The 24,189-nt window shown below is 34.2% G+C and overlaps 1 protein-coding gene and 1 long non-coding RNA gene across 6 annotated transcripts in view; one reads left to right on the forward strand and one right to left on the reverse strand.

Annotated features, from left to right (window-relative positions):
• Positions 1-16,617, forward strand: part of LOC111615863 (deoxynucleoside triphosphate triphosphohydrolase SAMHD1-like) — a 57,306-nt gene extending 40,689 nt beyond the window's left edge. For all 4 annotated transcript variants that reach the window (XM_023357313.1, XM_023357320.1, XM_023357299.1 and 1 more), the window contains 3 exons: positions 4,629-4,748; positions 6,248-6,352; positions 16,175-16,617. In XM_023357313.1, coding sequence (XP_023213081.1) covers positions 4,629-4,748; positions 6,248-6,352; positions 16,175-16,399 — 450 coding nt within the window. In that variant the 3' untranslated portion in view covers positions 16,400-16,617. The remainder of the gene's footprint in view (positions 1-4,628; positions 4,749-6,247; positions 6,353-16,174) is intronic.
• A 1,013-nt stretch (positions 16,618-17,630) lies between these two features.
• Positions 17,631-20,597, reverse strand: LOC111615334. 2 transcript variants are annotated; one of them, XR_002755060.1, is made up of 6 exons: positions 19,090-20,597; positions 18,870-18,951; positions 18,561-18,796; positions 18,372-18,468; positions 18,113-18,215; positions 17,631-18,044 (listed from the first exon to the last, which is right to left on the reverse strand). It is a non-coding gene; the product is annotated as an uncharacterized LOC111615334 (long non-coding RNA). The 2 variants fall into 2 exon arrangements; XR_002755062.1 differs by having other exon boundaries at positions 18,372-18,483.
• Between the last annotated feature and the right edge of the window lie 3,592 nt (positions 20,598-24,189).

Here is a 24,189-nt window from a genome sequence, read left to right on the forward strand (position 1 = left end):
ATTCTATGTGCATTTAATGCTTAGAACACTCTGGTCGACGCGATTTTCGGCACACAGAAGAGTGAAATTGTGTCGAATAGAACTTTTTGTATTGATTTCAAATATGGGATTGAAATTTTTCTATCACACTCTGATTTTCTGTAATCGTAGACTTAAATTTTCGCTCTATGTCTGGTGGTCTACAGAAACTTTCCCGCGACTCTTGCAGGGGGAAGGAGCAAAGGTGGGATCTATTTAACAAGTTTGTTTTAACAACTTGTTAACCAAATAGCAGACTAATGAAAACTTGTGTAAAATGTCTGACAGAGTTGGCGAAAGGCTGTCCTTGACATTTAAGCTTTGCGGTACCATTGTCTGGTGTGAACCACAAGATCATGTTATAGACTGTTATTTTTGTTTGACAGCTATAAATGCTTCTCAACTGAAAAGTTGGAATTTACTTCATCAGACAACTAAGGTGTTTTTCTTTTGTAATTGTCAAGAAGATTTTCAAGATTACTATTGTGAAGCTGGAGTTTTTGTGGGCCCACAAATAAGAACTTTAAGTAAAGATGAAAAATTTGGAAGCTTGTTAAGCACTGTTGAAAAGTCAGCATGGAAGTCATTCAAAGATATTGCTCACACAAGAATCACAAAGCTCCAAATTACTGCTAAATTGTGAATGGGCTCTTACAATCTCGCAAAGATATGGGATGTAAAATGTCCCTCAAAATTCATTTCTTGGATTCCCACTTGGATCTCTTCCTCGATAATCTTGGTGCCGTTACTGAGGAACATGGAGTGTTTCCTCAAGACATCTCTATCATGGAAAAGATGTATCAAGGCCAGTGGAATTCGAGAGTGCTTGCTGATTAATGTTGGACACTCGAGGGATTCTTCAAATGCCAGACATAGCAGAAGCTCTACATCTCACCATTTAGATAAGATAAATAAATATGTTTTACATTTAAACTGGCTGTCACAAAAAAACCAGAACTGATGGAGAAAAACTGTTTATATATTTGAAAACATCATAAAAAATTCTATTAGGATCAGGTCTTTTCATTTTTGTGCCAAAAAAAAAGCTTTCATTTTGTTCTCCTGTGACATTGTCACAGGCTTGAGGATGTACAGGCTGTACCTCACCCTTCGAAAGATTTTGAAGTCAGGCAAATCTGTCCAATTCTTAATCTGCCGAGGATAATTTTGCATCTGTCGTATGCTACATCAGATGTCCAATTTTCTATCACTACTTTTATCTTGTAGAGTTTATTGTGGATTTGTTTATTCCACATATTTTGTGTTATCCACTAATCGCTTCTTAACTACGGTTTCAAGTATTCCCTTCAATGGATTTTTTTTGTGGTGCATGGAGCTTACCGAGCAGTAATGCCTACTATTTCATTTTTTCTTATATCGGCATGACCTAGGACCTGACGGATTTCTGCTCAGTGCTGTTTATAAATGCAGCTGCGATAGAATCTTTACTATATCACTGTAAAATAAGGTAAACTGAGATGCAAAATGGTGACCGAGATGGGACGGTATAAATTCGAGGCTGATATGTTATCTGTTTCCAGTCAGTTGTGTTGATTAGCTTCTTCATTCGTAAGCCAAATGCAGCAAAGTAGAATGGACAACTCTATATAATTTTACTTCATTAATCACTCTATACCATATAAGTAGATGGTTGAATCTGTATGTAATTCACAACTGTGACAAAGATGGATGCATGAGGTCTTCTTGGCATTAAAACTGAAGCCATTCTTATTAGACAGTGGTGTAGCTCTTTCAGTCTCGTACTATTGGCCATACAGGATCTCTGAAAGTCATTAGCATATAAATAATACTTCACAGCAGCTGGTAGACAGTTAGCTGTGCCATTGATTTCTTTATGAGGAATAGAGTAACACTTCAAATAGACTTCTGAGGGCACCTTCTTGTACACAATGCTTTGATAAAATAGTGGAATCTTACTTGAAATCTTTAATTCCATAAGAAATTTTCATAAATATTGGTAAATACTGGTTCCACCATGGTTTTGGTTTTGGCAGTAGATGCTTTTGTTGAAACATGGAGGTATGCTACTTCTCCTGTATTAAATGATACGTATGACGATCTGATATAACTTTTTCAATGGCTTGCGCCCGAGTATTTACATTGAGACTGCCTGTTATTGGATCGAATTAAATTGTATTCAACTCTTGCATCAGGTAGAAAACACATATTACAAACAGTAATGGTTGTACCAAATGAAATACTAACAGTGACAGCATGCAGTCCTGTATTTATTGATACTGACAAAGATGGAATGTGGTTTGTTATATCAATATTGCTACATATCCATTATTAAGATTATAACTATCACCAACTTTGTAGTGGATATTAAAAATCTTTAATGATAATGTACGTTCAAGTTTGAAATGTCTTTTCCAGAGGGCTATGGATGGATGGGTTGGAAGATGTTAGTAGTTTAATATCAGAGCAATTGTTACAGTTTCTTTGAATTGTTTTCTAAGTCCATTATGTATTTGATGCATCAGTTTTGGTAATGGTATTTAATTTTATAGGTGAGAAATGCACTTATTATTTTGGAAGTGGTTATGCTTATGTCACCTTAGTGCTTTTCTCTTCATCGAAAATATCAGAAAAGTCACTCGTAGATCAAGTTTTTGATTTTGATACTTTAGACTGGCACGGCTTATACTCTTTTGTTCGTTTAGTGGGGTTTTGTTAACTGTTTTAAACCTCCAATCTTGATAGTTTTACTTGATTTTGCTGAAAACTGTGATGTTCTAATTGTATCTGTTCTGTTCTTGGCTTAGACCGTTTTACCGCACAGGTTTTTGTGGATTTTTATATAAGGGCGTATGACATCTGAATTTTTGGTTTAGATGGAGTAACTATTTCACGTGCCTCCTCATAAGTATTGCTGAGTGTTTTTACACACTGAATCTCTGTTTTTTGCTGCCATGTAGGATAAAAATGAGAATGTGCGGGATGAACATTTGTACAATTAACATAATTTTGTCTTTCAGTTCAAATTAAATCAGTCTTTTATTTCATGTACTATGCATGCCCATTGCCACAGGGTACAACTGGGCTAATAAATACATGAATACAAAATATAATTCTCTGAAAATCTTTATTATGCAGATAAATACATCAGCAGACTGCATTACACTAACAAAATTTATATTTTAAAAGAATATGAATTAGAGTCTCACCACAATTACAAATCTGAAGCAAGGTGCACAGAGATTACTGACTGAGAAATGCAGAACTAGAAGATCTTATGCAGGCCAGAGAAAAGTGAATATGAAAAGATATAATTAAAAAAAAAACATGAAGTACAGTACAATAATCAAAACTGATAAGAATGAAAAGAAAATTTGTGGAACATAAAGAGCAATCAGAACAAACCATCTCAAGACATATATGTGGAATTGATAAATAGATAACAGTTATATACAATACACACTTAAATACCCATAACATTGCAGTGTTGTGACCTCACTGTACATCAGGATTTATGAACTACAGTTCTTATATTATAACTGTCAATGAGTTGTTGGAATTGATAATAAATGTCCTATAAGGCACTGGGTCACCTCTGCATTTGGGCTGAAGTATTTGGCTTTTTTAAGATACACAATGGAAGGTGTGAAATTGTGACATACCCTTCCTGTATTAGTACAGTTCCACTCCTTCTGCCACATATCGTTGGCTATGTGTTGTAGTTGGTGTTTCAGGGAGATTGCAGGTAACTTCTTGTAGGTGGGTTTTGAATATAATGTGCAGGCTGATTTGGCCAACTTGTTGGCCAATTCATCACCTTTGTGGACCTTGTGAGCTGAAATCCAACTAAACTGTAGGTTACAATTTTTTCCCAGGTTCTGAGCAATCTTTATCACTTCAGCAGCTAGAACAAATGGGTTCTTTCGGTAGTTTAGAATATTAAGGGCTACTTTATTGTCCATAATGATGTAAATGTTACTGTTATAATATATATGGTGATTGTCTATGTGATGAATTGCCTTGCAAATGGCCCATAGCTTGGCCTGAATGACAGTACAGTGGGTTGCCAACTTAAGGTGTGCATGGTATGTCTTATGACCATTCTTATGGAGGATGACAATACCAGACCCTGTCCCATGTTCACTCTTTGAGCCATCGGTATATATATATATACAGTGGTGATATTCAGCGGGTTCGCACAGGTTCGGCCGAACCCGTTGTTAACATTTTCAAAGTTTTCCGAACCCGTTGTTAAACACACGTAACATTTCTCAGTGATTTTGTTTCTTTTAAAAAATATGTTAAAATATACGTATTATACTCTGTAACACTACTAAACTAGAGCCTTATACCCTGTTCGCCTNTGAATCTCCCCATCCAATTCTTACTCGATGACACACATTTCGTGTGTTTTATGTGAGCAGTTCTGTTCGAACAGTTGGAGTAGAGAATATTGTAAGTTACTGCTAGCAAAACAATGCAAAATATGTAATTATTTTCGGTAATCCGGACACTTTTGGTAATCTGACACACATTTGGTCCCATACTTGTCGGATTATCAAGGGACAACTGTATATTTAAATTAAAAACAAAGAAGTTAAAACTATAATATAAGCTTTGTTTAATTTTAGGATGAAGTTAAAAGAAAACTTATTCAATACATAAAACGCTATCCCGAAAAGACACGTGAAATGGGCGAACCAAATCAAACAGGTTCTAATATTACTTGTAATGGAAATTTCATTATTCAGGTAATTAATCTTTTTAATTATTTAATATAACATGACAATTAATAAATTTTTATTATTTTTAAACATAAAATTGATGAATGTAAACATCACAGCAGAGAAAGAGTTAACACGTTAACCGCTATCCAACACGCCGGCGGTTGTAGTAGTTAGGGCTGTTCAGAGCCATACAACCGCTAGCGATCGGAGCCAACTTTATAGATGTGCGCGAGAGGCCACCAGTAGGATGTAAAATAATGTCTTACAAAACCGGGATAATTTAACCTCGAGTGAAACTACATTGGTCATAGCGACGTCAGGTGGTCGGATTGCTCCGTATGGTCCTAATTAGTAAGACCGTTGGCGCATCAGATAGCAGTTAATGTGTTAAATATCGGAATTTCAATAAATGAAAAAACATACGTGTAAAGCTCAATGATAGATACCAGCTGTAGTTAATTCCTAGGGGCAAGCCACGAGGTTCAAAGCAATTCATTATATGAAATGTGGATGTTACAATTGGTAGACAAAGTGTTGTCACATTGGACAAATTCTAGCTCTATAGCCAGGTTATTCTATGAAACAACAAATATATAAACACAGAGGCAGACGAGACGCTTCAATAAGAAGGTCGACTTCGCCTGTAGAAACTGTTTGTTTTGTGAAAGACAGGAGGCAAAGCATTTCTTCTAAATGAAGATTAAATGATTCTACAAAATATTGTAATATATATATATAAACACAATATACTCAATAAATATAATGCTGGTTGTTAGTGAAAGGAAAAGAAAGGAGAGAGACAGTGACAAAGCAGCATAGAAGAGTGTTGGCAAATGTGGTCTGGTAGACAAACAAAGATGATATCGTTACTGTGGAGTATCAGAATTCCTGTCAGCACCTCTCATATTTCATATACATCTCACCTGGGCCAATCAGTGGGATTTCCATGATGACATCTTGGTCTATTCTTTTAGGGTGAGGAACAGATGTGTGTTTATCTATTGCCAATGAAATAGGAAACAGGAAGTGGTAACAGGGATAAACAATGAATGAAAATGGTAAACGGAACAAAGGAATTTTGGGAAGAACAAACAAAAATTGGCTGGGAAACCAAAGGAACAAGAAACCAAATAATTATACATAAACACGCCTCTTATAATATTGGATCACAGTCTATTAGTATTAGTATTTGGAATGGAGTGATTTTCTATGTTAAAAAAACCTGTGCAAAACAGAAACCTGCCAAACTGGAAAAGATATTCAGAAAAAGATTTTACTAGTGATTCATATTTATTTGAAGAATACAGTATATGAATCACTAGCATAATATTGTATAGTGATTTGTATTTCTTAAATAAATATGAATCACGCCATGATGTTTGAGTTACTCTCTTCTGTGTACACTACAAATAATATCTAGAAAAATTTTTATTTTAATGTTTAAAATAATAATCTAAGAAATTATACTGAAGGCAATCTATAAAGAAATAAGTTAAAGTAGTGTTCCTCCCAAAAAATTTTAGAATGAAGTTAAAGAACAGCTTAATGGACATTTAAGAGAATCCCATTCTAATGAGGAAAACAAGTTGCAGAGACAAAACATATCCACAGAAGATTTTATCATTCAGGTAATGAAATCTTATAATTACACATAGAATTTTTGATTAATATACTCTCATTTTAACTCGATTTATTAACATGTTTTCTGCCAGTTTATGCGATTTTTCATTATATGAAAGTTACGTGACTATGTCAATTGGCAGCAAATACGTTAACTACAGACAATTTTTATACTATATGCCATTTTTCTGGTATAAGGGTGCGACTATGCAGACACGAAATTAGAGCGAGCGAGAGGTTGCGAGCAATTTAGTTTTTGCAAAGGAAAACCATGCACAAACGAGAAGCGAGAAATAACACTTGGCAAGAGCGAATTTCTGGTTCTCGCACATATCTGATAGGTTTTGATATTTATCGCGTCTCGCCTCTTCTCGCCACATATTCTCGCTCGCTTGGAAAATTCGCTTGCTCGTATCTGCATAGTCGCACCCTAACTGTGTTCTGGGAGGATCTTTAATGAAGAATACTCTAATCTCACCACTATACTATTACTTTCTAGCCTATCTTACTAATCATCAATTGTTAGCTGTAGTGTTTATGTGAAATCTCTCCTATCTTTTGGAATAATTATCGATTTAAGCTTTCATTTAAATCACCACGTGTGGCAAGTGCACGATGATGATAATTTGGCATGTGATTTGTTGCTTGGTTTATTGTGTTTTATTAGTGCGAAGCCACTCGGGCCATGCTGTGCCATGCACCAGGATTTTAAACATAAATGGTTACATTTAAAGAAATAAATGCTGCAGGTTGCAAACATAATTCAATTAGAATATTACCTGAATTATATCTTGTTTATATCAATTAACCTACAATGAAATTGGTTTGTTGTATTTTCAAAGAACTTAATCAACGTGTATTTGTGACATTTAAAAAGTCAATAATTACGTCCAAAATTGACTCGTGGCCCAGACTTTCCAGTAGATTTATGTTATTGCTAAAATGCTTGACATGGATTTTGTTAAACTCACAACATTCTATGTGCATTTAATGCTTAGAACACTCTGGTCGACGCGATTTTCGGCACACAGAAGAGTGAAATTGTGTCGAATAGAACTTTTTGTATTGATTTCAAATATGGGATTGAAATTTTTCTATCACACTCTGATTTTCTGTAATCGTAGACTTAAATTTTCGCTCTATGTCTGGTGGTCTACAGAAACTTTCCCGCGACTCTTGCAGGGGGAAGGAGCAAAGGTGGGATCTATTTAACAAGTTTGTTTTAACAACTTGTTAACCAAATAGCAGACTAATGAAAACTTGTGTAAAATGTCTGACAGAGTTGGCGAAAGGCTGTCCTTGACATTTAAGCTTTGCGGTACCATTGTCTGGTGTGAACCACAAGATCATGTTATAGACTGTTATTTTTGTTTGACAGCTATAAATGCTTCTCAACTGAAAAGTTGGAATTTACTTCATCAGACAACTAAGGTGTTTTTCTTTTGTAATTGTCAAGAAGATTTTCAAGATTACTATTGTGAAGCTGGAGTTTTTGTGGGCCCACAAATAAGAACTTTAAGTAAAGATGAAAAATTTGGAAGCTTGTTAAGCACTGTTGAAAAGTCAGCATGGAAGTCATTCAAAGATATTGCTCACACAAGAATCACAAAGCTCCAAATTACTGCTAAATTGTGAATGGGCTCTTACAATCTCGCAAAGATATGGGATGTAAAATGTCCCTCAAAATTCATTTCTTGGATTCCCACTTGGATCTCTTCCTCGATAATCTTGGTGCCGTTACTGAGGAACATGGAGTGTTTCCTCAAGACATCTCTATCATGGAAAAGATGTATCAAGGCCAGTGGAATTCGAGAGTGCTTGCTGATTAATGTTGGACACTCGAGGGATTCTTCAAATGCCAGACATAGCAGAAGCTCTACATCTCACCATTTAGATAAGATAAATAAATATGTTTTACATTTAAACTGGCTGTCACAAAAAAACCAGAACTGATGGAGAAAAACTGTTTATATATTTGAAAACATCATAAAAAATTCTATTAGGATCAGGTCTTTTCATTTTTGTGCCAAAAAAAAAGCTTTCATTTTGTTCTCCTGTGACATTGTCACAGGCTTGAGGATGTACAGGCTGTACCTCACCCTTCGAAAGATTTTGAAGTCAGGCAAATCTGTCCAATTCTTAATCTGCCGAGGATAATTTTGCATCTGTCGTATGCTACATCAGATGTCCAATTTTCTATCACTACTTTTATCTTGTAGAGTTTATTGTGGATTTGTTTATTCCACATATTTTGTGTTATCCACTAATCGCTTCTTAACTACGGTTTCAAGTATTCCCTTCAATGGATTTTTTTTGTGGTGCATGGAGCTTACCGAGCAGTAATGCCTACTATTTCATTTTTTCTTATATCGGCATGACCTAGGACCTGACGGATTTCTGCTCAGTGCTGTTTATAAATGCAGCTGCGATAGAATCTTTACTATATCACTGTAAAATAAGGTAAACTGAGATGCAAAATGGTGACCGAGATGGGACGGTATAAATTCGAGGCTGATATGTTATCTGTTTCCAGTCAGTTGTGTTGATTAGCTTCTTCATTCGTAAGCCAAATGCAGCAAAGTAGAATGGACAACTCTATATAATTTTACTTCATTAATCACTCTATACCATATAAGTAGATGGTTGAATCTGTATGTAATTCACAACTGTGACAAAGATGGATGCATGAGGTCTTCTTGGCATTAAAACTGAAGCCATTCTTATTAGACAGTGGTGTAGCTCTTTCAGTCTCGTACTATTGGCCATACAGGATCTCTGAAAGTCATTAGCATATAAATAATACTTCACAGCAGCTGGTAGACAGTTAGCTGTGCCATTGATTTCTTTATGAGGAATAGAGTAACACTTCAAATAGACTTCTGAGGGCACCTTCTTGTACACAATGCTTTGATAAAATAGTGGAATCTTACTTGAAATCTTTAATTCCATAAGAAATTTTCATAAATATTGGTAAATACTGGTTCCACCATGGTTTTGGTTTTGGCAGTAGATGCTTTTGTTGAAACATGGAGGTATGCTACTTCTCCTGTATTAAATGATACGTATGACGATCTGATATAACTTTTTCAATGGCTTGCGCCCGAGTATTTACATTGAGACTGCCTGTTATTGGATCGAATTAAATTGTATTCAACTCTTGCATCAGGTAGAAAACACATATTACAAACAGTAATGGTTGTACCAAATGAAATACTAACAGTGACAGCATGCAGTCCTGTATTTATTGATACTGACAAAGATGGAATGTGGTTTGTTATATCAATATTGCTACATATCCATTATTAAGATTATAACTATCACCAACTTTGTAGTGGATATTAAAAATCTTTAATGATAATGTACGTTCAAGTTTGAAATGTCTTTTCCAGAGGGCTATGGATGGATGGGTTGGAAGATGTTAGTAGTTTAATATCAGAGCAATTGTTACAGTTTCTTTGAATTGTTTTCTAAGTCCATTATGTATTTGATGCATCAGTTTTGGTAATGGTATTTAATTTTATAGGTGAGAAATGCACTTATTATTTTGGAAGTGGTTATGCTTATGTCACCTTAGTGCTTTTCTCTTCATCGAAAATATCAGAAAAGTCACTCGTAGATCAAGTTTTTGATTTTGATACTTTAGACTGGCACGGCTTATACTCTTTTGTTCGTTTAGTGGGGTTTTGTTAACTGTTTTAAACCTCCAATCTTGATAGTTTTACTTGATTTTGCTGAAAACTGTGATGTTCTAATTGTATCTGTTCTGTTCTTGGCTTAGACCGTTTTACCGCACAGGTTTTTGTGGATTTTTATATAAGGGCGTATGACATCTGAATTTTTGGTTTAGATGGAGTAACTATTTCACGTGCCTCCTCATAAGTATTGCTGAGTGTTTTTACACACTGAATCTCTGTTTTTTGCTGCCATGTAGGATAAAAATGAGAATGTGCGGGATGAACATTTGTACAATTAACATAATTTTGTCTTTCAGTTCAAATTAAATCAGTCTTTTATTTCATGTACTATGCATGCCCATTGCCACAGGGTACAACTGGGCTAATAAATACATGAATACAAAATATAATTCTCTGAAAATCTTTATTATGCAGATAAATACATCAGCAGACTGCATTACACTAACAAAATTTATATTTTAAAAGAATATGAATTAGAGTCTCACCACAATTACAAATCTGAAGCAAGGTGCACAGAGATTACTGACTGAGAAATGCAGAACTAGAAGATCTTATGCAGGCCAGAGAAAAGTGAATATGAAAAGATATAATTAAAAAAAAAACATGAAGTACAGTACAATAATCAAAACTGATAAGAATGAAAAGAAAATTTGTGGAACATAAAGAGCAATCAGAACAAACCATCTCAAGACATATATGTGGAATTGATAAATAGATAACAGTTATATACAATACACACTTAAATACCCATAACATTGCAGTGTTGTGACCTCACTGTACATCAGGATTTATGAACTACAGTTCTTATATTATAACTGTCAATGAGTTGTTGGAATTGATAATAAATGTCCTATAAGGCACTGGGTCACCTCTGCATTTGGGCTGAAGTATTTGGCTTTTTTAAGATACACAATGGAAGGTGTGAAATTGTGACATATCCTTCCTGTATTAGTACAGTTCCACTCCTTCTGCCACATATCGTTGGCTATGTGTTGTAGTTGGTGTTTCAGGGAGATTGCAGGTAACTTCTTGTAGGTGGGTTTTGAATATAATGTGCAGGCTGATTTGGCCAACTTGTTGGCCAATTCATCACCTTTGTGGACCTTGTGAGCTGAAATCCAACTAAACTGTAGGTTACAATTTTTTCCCAGGTTCTGAGCAATCTTTATCACTTCAGCAGCTAGAACAAATGGGTTCTTTCGGTAGTTTAGAATATTAAGGGCTACTTTATTGTCCATAATGATGTAAATGTTACTGTTATAATATATATGGTGATTGTCTATGTGATGAATTGCCTTGCAAATGGCCCATAGCTTGGCCTGAATGACAGTACAGTGGGTTGCCAACTTAAGGTGTGCATGGTATGTCTTATGACCATTCTTATGGAGGATGACAATACCAGACCCTGTCCCATGTTCACTCTTTGAGCCATCGGTATATATATATATACAGTGGTGATATTCAGCGGGTTCGCACAGGTTCGGCCGAACCCGTTGTTAACATTTTCAAAGTTTTCCGAACCCGTTGTTAAACACACGTAACATTTCTCAGTGATTTTGTTTCTTTTAAAAAATATGTTAAAATATACGTATTATACTCTGTAACACTACTAAACTAGAGCCTTATACCCTGTTCGCCTTATACCCTGTTCGCCTTATACCCTGTTCGCCTTATACCCTGTTCGCTTGACCGCTCGGCCGGATGGCCGAGCGGTCAAGGTGGCAGCCTACCGCTCTGGGGGACCCGGGCTCGAATCCGAACGGGTCGAAAATTCCTCAGGAATTTTTCGGGGTTGATCCGTTCGGATAAGTCGGGCCCCGTCCCTCACCACCCGGCAGCCCATAATGGCCGAACCCATAATGGCTTGCAAAAAGAGCCCTCTTAGTGCCCACAGGGTGGAAAGAGTTTAAAAAAAAACCCTGTTCGCCTAGTGCAACCTCCATCAACCATTTCAATCTCGACTAAAACGAGGTTCAATCGCGATCGACTCGAGAGAGTTCTCGAATGTAGATCCAGTCGTAAGAGAGATCCCACAATACCACGCGTGCGAGAACATACAAGATGGCTGCGGAGCACGTGTCGGACTGTCAACAGCGAAATAAGAAAGATATTGTATTTCGAGAGACGATGACATCTGTCTATTATTATAATAATACCTAACGATAAAATAAATGATTTAGAAAAGTTTTTCTTGTTTAACTGCTTTCCCCATGACTTTTTCTGATTAGAAAAAAAAAGCCAATTTTTATGTTTATAAAATATTTTGAATGAAAAATATTAAAATATGTACAAAATAAACCATTTTGAACACTCTTTTTTATTATTTATAAAAAAAAAATAGTTCTGGCATAAACAATGTTAAATTTTAACTGAATTAATTTTGCGAACGCATCTTTTTTTATTTATATGGATATCTTAAGGTCAGTTTTTGCGCTAATGTTGCTAATGCACCATTTGAGCAAAAAAAAAAAAATTGTTAAGGAAAAATTTTGTTAGCGAACCCTTTGTTAAATATTTCGAATATCACCATTGTATATATATACCAGTTAGTGCAATTGTGCATGGTTTTATCAAAGTTCATATTTACTTTATAATTGTTTATGTTACTTGGGTGCTGTTGGAATTTGTTCTTCGCAATGGTTCTGTCCAATCTAGAGTCTTTGATTTGGTTTACAAGATCCAGGCAGTCTTCTGGAAGACCACTGTTAGTAATATGATGCTGTATTTTATTGTCTGTCCAGTTATTAAAGTCAGTCTTATGAGGGACTGTATCAAGTTTCCTTGGATGTGTATGGGAGTTATCTTGGCCATTAAGAGGAGGGCATTAGTGGCTGCCGTCCTATAAGATTTAAATATTTTAATTGTGAATTTCTTCTGTAAGGAGAGGAGTTTGTGTTGTACATGAGTGTTTTTAGTGCCTCATACCAAACAGGTAGAGTGTAGATAATAGCCGATTCAATTACCGCCTTGTAGATAAGACGACAGTTAGTTGGGTTTATTCCTCAGTAGTTTTCAGTAATCCATGCAAGTAGGTTGCTTTTTCATTTGATCCTCTATTAGAGAGTATTAATGTGATGATGCCAATTGAAGTGTTTGTTGAAGTAAATCCCCAGATACTTCAGTTCACGAGCCACTTTGATTTTGTTATTATTGATGAATATGCTTGGATTACGTTTTAATTGGCTTTGTTTATTTTTCTTTGTGAGTACAAGTGCCATGCATTTCTCAAAGTGGATGAGGAGCTTATGTGTCTTGCTCCATTTATAGATGTTTTTTACGGATTTATTAGTGGTTTCGGTCAGGTGGTCAGTTTTTGTTAGCTACAAGGAGGAGAAGATCATCTGAATATGCCTGGATCATTACATCATTGTTGTGTGGGAAGGAGCACAGAAGATCGTTGAAGGCCAGGTTCTATAGGTCAGGCCTGCACGGAGATCACTGTGGGCAGCCCCGGTTTATTAACCTCCTAACTGAGAGAGTATTTGTAGCAAGTATCGCTTGCCTTTTTGAGAAATAACTTTGAAGGAATACAAAAAGGTTTTTTGGACATTTAGTTTGCATAAGGTGGTTGAAGATGCTTGGCCACCAAAGTGGTCAAAAGACTTTTGGAAGTCTATACTGACCATAATCCCATGTTTGTTTTTGGACCATGCCCTATTTATAAATTCTTTTGCTGTCAGAAGTGAGTCCGTTCAAACCTTCCTGGGCACGAAACCAAATTGATTTGGGTGTTGGTTGTTTGTTTTGTGTAAATGCCAGTTTATCCTGTTAATCAGGAGGCCGTCCAGGATCTTTACCATAACAGGTAGAAGTGTAATTGGTTTGTAGTCTTCTGGGGTATTTCGGCAGTCACATTTAGGGATTAATTTGATGTTCCTGGCCTTCCAAGCTTTAGTGAAATATCCAATCCTTAGGCACTCGTTTTACAAATGAACAAAAGCAATTGGAATTTCATTAATTTCATTTACCATTTCTGGTGTTATCCCATCTAATTCTGGCGCTTTACTGTTTGCTAGTTTCATTATGGCCCTTTGGACTTACCGAAAAGAGAAGGGATTGTCAATGTTGATGTTTATATCTCTTGCGTTTTCTGTTTGTATTTCTTTATGGTCTTCTGAATCCTTCTCAGGGTTGTCGTTTATGATGTGTGTGTCTAAGATGTCGTGAATGTTATCGATCATATTGTAATTTTGGTCTTCTTTATTCTGATTTTTAGTTAGTATGCTTGGAATGTTTGCTTTTTTTTACTTGTTATAGATGAACCAATAGGGAGTATTCCATAGGCCATTTTTGTTTTCTTCGGAACAAAAGTCTCTCCAGTAAGCTGCTCTCATTTTATTTATTTGTTTTTTGTAGTTTTTAAGCATCTTGTTGTATTCCCGCTTTAGCCTTGTTTTTTTCTTTTTGTCCCTCTCTTTGTAAAGTTTTGTTTGGATTTTGTTTATTATTTTTTTTTTTTGTTCTTTGCCAATTCCTCTGTCCACTAGTGTGTCTTTTTGTGGTTTGCAATTTTTTTCATTAGTAGATTTTTTGGCAGCTCCTATAATTGCCGTTGTGACATGCTCCACGTATTGGTCGAGGTTTTGTTGCCAGTTTGCGGGAAGTTATATTCCCTCCAGATATCGGCAAAGGTTTTCGTAAAAAAGGTCCCAATTTATGTGTTTTCGATAGTTTTGTTGTTTATTTTTAAAGTCTAGAGTGTTTTAAATTCTAAAAAATTACTTTTTAACATAACCATTACAGATTTAGTTAGATTCATAACAGGATGACTAGATGGTGTCCAAAGTATTGGGGGCAAATTATCCACAAACACTTATCAAGAGTCTATTTATACTCAGATTTAAATCTCTGAGAAGTACATACATGATCAATAATGAGCATCTACTGGTACTAAAAACATGTAAGGTTATAGTCGAGTAAACATAATTAACAAATTCTGCTACAGTATTGTAAAATTTTAATAATAATACCATCGAAAGGCAACATTTTTGTTTCATATCGAAGAAATGAAAAGCTACATTACAGAAAGGCTACATTTATATGATTAATATTTAACAATGAAGATTGGTAAGAAGCTATAGAAGCTGTTTACATATTTTATCATGGCTAGAGTTTGATAACATACTACTACCATCAATTGTTATGACACGTTGACATATCATATACATATCAACTCCTGGCTCATGCACCATTTTGTATTGGATGCCAGCCTTAACTTTAGCTATAATTCAAGTAGTTGATATAACAAGTGTATTAGGAAAAAAGGTAAATACTTCAGGTGAATGTAAATGGGAAGTATATGGAAAAGTCTATATGAAGACTGTTAATGTTAATAAATTACCATAACTGTACTGTACATAGTGTTGTATCTATCTCACAATGACATGTCAAGTGTTAATGTAGTAGCTATGCATCCAAAGCCACTTACATTTATTGAACTCAGTAATGAACCGCAACAGCATAGAGTGGTGTCTTCAGAGAAAGTCTGAACGTAACCACCCTTTGCGTCAATATATTTTTGAATGCACTGTTAGTTTACAGTAGTTTTTCAAAGCATTTCCCTATTCTTTTTCATAACTGCAGTAGCATTTCCTATCCAGACAAGAAAATGATCACAGGAATATATATTGGAATTCTTCTAATTTACCAATAAGCTAGAACAATTGACAATTGAACGTTGACACAAACAAACACTGTTTATATTTATATACATAGTTACAATGAGGATGAACGTGTTCTTCAATGGCTTAATGTTACTAAAAATGTTTGTAATTTTCATTAAATACTAGCTGCTGGAGTAAATACTTTCATTGTTTGTGTCAGTGTCAATTGAGATACCTCATCCTTCTTCCAGCCTCATATATAGTAGTCTATTGAGGACCAGGTGGAGAATATCTGTGGAAAGGATCTCGGTATCTCAGAGAGGACCAGATAGATATTTGTGCATTCTTCTCAGAAACTTTTATTTTTGGACAATGTCACTCGCATTGTTGTTCAAGGACTTACTTTTCTGACTGTGAGAAATAATCTTTTCTCTTGATACATCCTGTATTCATATATAGTAATATTGCATTATAATGGATAGAATTGTAGAAATTCTATATAGATTATAATATATACTTATATTATTTTTAGTGTGTTTCCATTGATTGGGGAAAAGGAAGCAGAAATCCTGTTGAATTTGTCTACTTCTACTCTAAAGAAAACATGGACGAAGCATTTTTATCGGAGAAAGAGGAATGGATGATACCAAAGATATTCAGAGACATTCAGTTGAGCATTCTGTGCAATCAGGAAAATGCAAAAACATATGAAAACTTAAAGAGAATGTGTGAAAACTTGGATATATCATCCCTGTAATTGAAATTTTGTGTTATTTTTATAGACTTATTTTAGTACAAAGATCTTAAATATTTATTTAGAGTAATATATAATTCTTATATAAAAATATTTAGTCACAAAATTTCTAAAGTATTATTTTGTTAATTTTTATCTTTATGAATGTTTTTTTTAAAGCAAACAGTATTTATTTGTAAGAGGAAGAGATAATTTTTGAAATAAAAAAGTTATATCTTCCATGACTGAAGTTTTGAGTTCATTCTAATTGTGCTGTGTATTTATTATTTACTTTCATGTTGCTTATCAGATGTATGTACAAGTCGACCCCCCTATAACACTGTTGATAATTCTGTTTTATATGAATTCCATGTTGTACGAGTCACTTAGATTTTACAAATATGTGTCCCAGGCTGTGAACGGCTCATGTATTTGTAAAATCTAGTGACCCGTACAATATGGAATTCATATAATACGGAATTATCAACAGTGTTATAGGGGGGTCGACTCCATCATGTCAGAGAGTGATATAAGCGATAGCTGATTTAAGAATCTTTAGAGGGTGCAAAGAAAGGAAATAAGCCTTAAAAAATTACTACGAGGTGCCCGGTTTACTCGGGAAAATTCCGCAGAAGCAGACGAAGCCGTTCCCTTTGTATCCGCGGATGTAAGTAATATGTGATCTTCTGAATGGTTACTGTAGCTTAGACCAACTTGTTAGTCATAATCCAGATTTGATCTCCTAGATTATCTGAATTTTACAAGTGCAACCGTGGATGAGATGGCTATGATTATGGGATGTTGCTTGATGGATGTTGGATTTAGTTGAAGCTGTAATTACCTTTGTGGGTGTTCAGATGGTTAGGTTGCTTAGAAGAATTAAAATGTTTCATCTCCAAACTACTGCTCGACCATGGTGTAATAGATCTTTAAGCCACAGTTCTTAATGTTCCTTATACAAAAGCCAGAAGGGAGATAATTCACACACAGAAAACATTTTTCACTTTACACAATTTCTTTTCTGCATGAAACAATAAGAGTATTGTTAAAATAGAATCAAGGTGATATAAATGTTTGTTTTGCAGAGTTTTACACAAAACACTAACTACTTAAGTGTTATCATTCATGTGATAGGAACAATGTATTGTATGACTTAGAAGATTTTAACACAAGGGCCATAAGAATATTTTATATAAGAATATTCGAGAGAATGACACTGCAAGTTTACTAATACAGAACATTTTATTTACTTTTGAGATAGGATATTCAACTGCAAGATAAGAACATGGTATAGAATAAATTTGAAAAACATACATTATAAATTTACATGCCATATCAGAAGAATTACACGTTCTAATTAAATTGTCGCGATTAAAAGATGTCATCAATTATATAACAAGTTGATAAAATATGTATTTTCACATAAAGATGGTTTTCTGGTATTGTCTGCTATTGTTTGATGCACTCACTCCTCTTTGTTCTGTTGTTGCCACTGATTGAAAGCCACTAATCTGCAACAGTGTTCTTCATATGCAATATTTTTCTGCAATCTGCAGTGTTCTTCAGTGCAATTCTGCAGGTGTTCTTCATATGCAGTCTACCTTCTCCACCTGATTTATTAATGCAAACAGTCACTCACGAACAGGTTTCTCCTATATATTCTCTTCTCCTGTAATAATAAAATTTTAAAAAATTGTTTTCTCGGTTGTTATTTATGTTTTATTTATTAATACTTACTGAAAAATACTTGACAAGACGTCTCTTGGCCATTGATTTCGTTCTGTAATTGCAAGTGATGCCATTTGACTACTTCCTCGGCATAAATTCTCATGGCAAAGTTCTTCAGTAGAGAGATTTTCATTAATGTAGTAAAAAGAAAGGATCTATTAGTTATTTCCTATGTGAATTATTTGCAAATACAAATATATTAAACTGCATAAAAATTATCGATACATGTATTATCGGCATTTAAATTACAGCTGTAATAGTGTATTACCTGCATTCTTGTTACTTTTAATTTGGAGGAAGTGAAATGTTAGCGAATGATCCATCAATTAACTGCTTACTCGATAATGTCGTTGCAAGACACGTGTCTAAACAATGACAAGCTATTTTATTTCGTAAAATGACGCATTCTTACAGCGTTAAAAATAGTATAAATTAGGAATAATTCCAAACTACTTACTGTAGAACTTTGACTTCTTTCTTACAAATACTGGTAGAGTGAAGAATAGTGTTACAATTGAATTAATGCAGGCATCACGTTAAAATTTATATTTACAAGAAAGGATGTTTTCGTTATAAAGGCGGTCAATCATTTCGTGCCAACCGGAAAGACCGATATTACAGAAGATATTGCATAATGTCTTTGAAAATTCGGCGTAAGTGCTCAGTAGATCCTGTATTAACGAACTTCTTAATCTAAAGAAAACATTAAAACTACATAAAAAAGGTATTTTGATAGAGTATATACAATACACCAAGTAATACTAACTCTATTACATTCTTTAAAGTCTCAAAAGCAAAATATCCTCTAAAACAAATGAAATTCTCTTGCAAAAAAGACTAATGTATTTCTGTAAAAAGAAAATAAATTATTAAATTGGAAGACAATAAGATTAATGAAAACATGAAGATTTTCAACATGCATGCCGATTATTAAGCTAAGAAAAAGAATATTTACAATACATAATCTTCAAGACAATATACAGTACCTCACAACAACTGGGGTCTTCCTTTCTTCGTATGGAGACTACTTCCGAGTCTGCTGATGTGATAGAGACTTGACGAGCGAAAAACTGCATCTCCCAAATTTATCTGTTATAATATAAAATCAAGAGCACAAAAAAAATGGCGTAGTACCTACAACGTAGCTGGAAAGTCGTCTACAACAATGCTTCAGTGTTCTGCTGCTCAGTAGGATGATTTAATTTCTTATCATATGGCTTTTCAGGCGTAGTATTTCTTGATTCCTTTCGGGGGTATCGTCTTAGCGGAATCATTTACATGTATAACGTTGCAGGAATAACAAATGGAAAGTGATAAAAATCATGCTTAATCTTCACAATACACGCTGGTTTTATATAGTTGCTTGTGGAAATTATTAACTAAAATACGCAGTTACAACGCTAGAAGAAAAAGCCAATTCTCTTCAAACGAACGACCCGTTGTTGGTGTGAAAACGTTGCAGAAAATCATGTGCAAGTAAACGGTATTAAAACGTTTATAAAAGTTCACGAAATATATTTGAATTTTCGCTTAATAAAAATTTATAAAAATTAACAAAGTTTAGTTTAAAATATAGATGATTATAAAAAGGAATAACATTAAAAATATCATATTGTATGAATAAAAGATCAAAAACCAAGCAAATTTTTAAAAAACAAAAACGATCTCTGCCTAAGGAGAGAGATGTGTACTGAAATGATCCATGAGGTCTTTGTATGCTTTGTTGTTTTCTTCATAAAGAAGAACTTCGTCTTCAGTGAAACGTACATCTGAGAGGGCATGAATAACTTTGTGGGTTTCAAACGAATATTCGTCTGTAAAATTTGTTCCGCATTCTGTGCAAACGTAAGGCGCATTTCTTAATGGTATATGATTTTGATTGTGTTTGACTAACTCCTCAAGAGTAGTGAATGCTTGGAAACAAGTATAGCAAACATGCACTGCTTCAGTGTGTGTTCGGAAATGACTGGCCACTTGATACTTGTACTGGAAAGCCATGTTGCACTGTTCACATTTGTGTGGTTTTTCTTTAGTGTGTGTCAGATTATGCGTCTTCAAAGCTGATTTGAAGGCGAAAGTTTTGGGGCATTCCGAGCACTGGAATCGTTTTTTCTTTGACTCCACCTGCACTTGTGTTGAATTCCCACTTTGCATAGTCGCATCAAAAATTTCGTATTGATTAATCAAATCAGAGAATTGGCATTGATTAATCACATCGGAGAATTGGAATTGATTAATCACATCGGAGAATTGGAATTGATTAGTGACATCAGAGAATTGGCATTGATTAATCACATCAGAGAATTGAAATTGATTAATCACATCAGAAAATTGGCATTGATTAGTGCCATCATGGATTTGGAATTGATTAGTGCCATCAGAGATTTGGAATTGGTTAGTGCCATCAGAGATTTGGAATTGGTTAGTGCCATCAGAGATTTGGAATTGATTTGTGCCATCAGAGATTTGGCATTGATTAATCACATCAGATTAGTGCCATCATGGATTTGGAATTGATTAGTGCCATCAGAGATTTGGAATTGGTTAGTGCCATCAGAGATTTGGAATTGGTTAGTCCCATCAGAGATTTGGTACTGGTTAATCACAGAGATTTGGCATTGATTAGTCCCGCCAGAGATTTGGTATTGGTTAATACCACCAGAGATTTGGTACTGGTTAGTCCCATCAGAGATTTGGTATTGATTATTTATATCTACGGCTTGAGTGGCTTGAAAAATTTGTGACATAGCTTCGTCAGGTGAATGGATGTAGCAGGAACCTCGTGGGCAACTCTCTCTTTCGTTATTCATTTTAAAATGTTTATATCTAGAAAAGGAGAAAATTATATACGCATAATGTAGAACAGAAGAGTATTTACAACTAAAGAAGGGTCATTTCCACCGTAATATGTTAAAAATTAAACTGACATAGTGAGTAGATAGACTGAGAAACTTCATATTGAAATCTCTCCGATTGAGAAACCAACGAACGTCAGAAAAATCTACAAAATCTCTTTATAGTAAGTACATTATTCTATTGAATATTCTTATTATTATTATATATTAATTGGTAATTAAGTATTTTCTAAAATTTCTAATCCATTTCTATTGTCTTGTACAGCACATTCGATGTTAAACTTAATAAATAGGAACAAGTACTTACAAAATTTAAAAGATTTCAGACTGAAACGAAGTTCTTCCTCTCAATTTCGATTTGTTCATACGAAAGGGAATAACACGAAATATATTTCATCGAGTCACTGCGATAAGAAGTTACTTTTAAGTAATTTGCATAATGGTCGCACTCCTTAATTGTTTGTATTGTATACTTAATTGTTTGTTTTTTTTTCCCGACAAAATATTTATTTTTCGAACAGGAAAATTTTGCTTTATTTCTGTCTCACATTTCTTTATTAATCATATACTAATATCAATGTTTTCAGTTTATTCTGTAAAAGAGAATTTGCATAAACGAAGGCTTATTGTTAAGCTTCGTTGAAAAATTTGAATGGCTTTTTATTATATTTTCGTTTTCTATTACTTTTAAATGATTTTTTAAGTAGAATTAAGAGTCAACACTAGCATTAAATCATCGATAATATAAGCGTGCCCACTAGTGGCCGAGTGGGTAACACCAATGGAAATTGGTCGTAGGTTTACGTCTCGCCAGCTACGGGGAATTTTCGGGTTTTCTTCACGTCTGTAACGCCTGAATAGCGGCCAGTTATCCTTAAAAAAACCTCCTGGAAGACATTTCCCCACAGATCACTCAAGTGTTGCGTTGCCATATTAACAAAACAAAAACAAAGGAAGATAACCAGTTCAAAAGCTGGTAATAAATGTGCTGCAACTTTAAAAAGTAAGTTTGAATAAAAATGCAATGCAAATAATACAGAAAGTTGCGTGTTTATATATTTATTGAATACGATTCGTTTATACCAATCGACTATAACATAAATATTAATAATTATAGTAAATAATAATTACGTATACGAATAGAAACTATAGACGAAAGCCAACAAATATAGAAGAATTGTATTACTCGACTTTTAACATAGGGTTATATACACAACAACGTGTATGAATTTACAAAACGAACAATAGAAGTGTATTTAAATTAATGAAAAAAGATACAGCAATTGGACACGAGTGGAGAATGGATAGAAAGTACTTGCCAATTAGTATTGATTCCCTCTGTCCACATAATAATACCCAATCTGTCAATATGGAATATGCCCACACCGAATACGTAACACTCACGACGTCGTGGCTCGGTGACTTTTTCTAGCTGTCGTCGCTAGCAATTATGTTCCTCATTAAGTTACGAACACGTGCGTAACACGAATACAATAATCTAATGTAATCATAATAATAGTACTTTGATCTTCTTCTACAAGTGCCATATCGGTTTGCAAGGTTGGCAATAATCATAGCCATCCTCTGACGATGACGATGGTGCTCTGAAAATTTGGCTGGAATTGCAGAACATTGTACTTTTTGTATGTTGTGGTCCAGGTACTAAACATTTCGTCTTTTAATGTTTAATACAAATTTTTTCAATTCGTCTTACTATGTCCGTATTGGTAACTTTATCCGTCCGTTCCCGTTGTGACCCGAATAGTAACTAAAATCTTCAATCATTTATATAAATTTAGGAATAAGTCTGTGTTTTGAGCATCAGATCAAATACTGCGATAAGAATTTTGGAAGATTTTTTTGTGTTGAAGTAAAATATATAAACGTGAGTGCTTACAGTTTGCAAGTAGCTGTCTGAAAAAGTATTCTGCAAATCCTTGTTGCACGGTTGAATAAAAATGACTCACGCTCCATGTAGAAACAATGCGCGCTTCTCTGTCATGCACGATCTTTCCAGCAAGATAGTACGAGCTTAAAACAGCGCGTTAAAAAACCCAATTTATAAATGATAAGAGGAGCAACAAATCCTTTTTAATTTCATTACAAGAAGCAATGATCAGGTCAACACATTGATCACAACTGAAAGCAGTTGTGTGTGTGTGTGTGTTGTGTTTTTTGCTTCGAAGGAATTCATAGCTTAACTAGTAAAAACAAATACGATTTTTTTTATTTAATAATAAATATACAGTAAATATAAATACAACGTTTTCATAAAGATGAAACTTTTGCTTCAGTTCTCTTTCGTCGTTTTACATCATCAGCAGTCTATGAAAATTCACGGAGACGACATTCCTTTTAAGCCTACTGCAATAAAAATTGGAAAATATGGTAAATCAAATACAACTATAAAATTTTTAATAAAAAAATGCATTAATTGCAGCAAGTGTCACAATTACAGAATAGCATAAACAACAATAAACTTAATGTAATATGTTGATTAATAAAAAATATAATTGAAGTGGAATGTGATAGTTGTAACAAAGGTCACTCACTGCCAACTCACTTGTAGTGCAATGCTATAAAGATTAGGAACAATTAGCGTAACTTTCTCAGCTATTATAAAAGTTAATTTTGAAATAAAACTTCACTTTATTAATCATAATAAAGAAAATTGCGTGTGCAGCCATCTGTTACGAGGTTTTATTATAAAATCTTTATATATTATTAATTCTTATATAGTAAAAAAAGCTTAATTTTCAGAATAGAGATGACTTTTATATATAAATTATAAATGCTAATAACGAGTAAAACTTTCATTAAGCCCGATCCCTCTCTAGATGTTACAGGTGACCACCCACTATCTCCCCATTTGCTCGATCTTTAACCAACAAAATTTAACAAAAACAATGTCCCGTATACACAATCAATAATTTAAAATTTCTTTTCTCAATCTTTATTCAATCCTGAAATTTTAAATGTAATACACACGTCTTACTTTTTTTAGCCCATTAAACCAAATCAATTACAATCAGCACCTGAAACAAACTATTAAACACTAAAACTGTATAGGGGATAATATAAATCTGTTTAAACTTACATAATAGAAATTCTAAAGGTAATTCATAACGAATGAATATAAAATGAACGCTGATGAAGTTTTATAACGCAGATACATTCATATCATCAAGCAGATATAAGCAAGCCGCACCACTTTACTAAGCGACCACTTAA

The sequence above is a fragment of the Centruroides sculpturatus genome, unplaced genomic scaffold, assembly GCF_000671375.1.
Source record: "Centruroides sculpturatus isolate CEXI.00-Female unplaced genomic scaffold, Cexi_2.0 scaffold161, whole genome shotgun sequence".
Taxonomy (NCBI): domain Eukaryota; kingdom Metazoa; phylum Arthropoda; class Arachnida; order Scorpiones; family Buthidae; genus Centruroides; species Centruroides sculpturatus.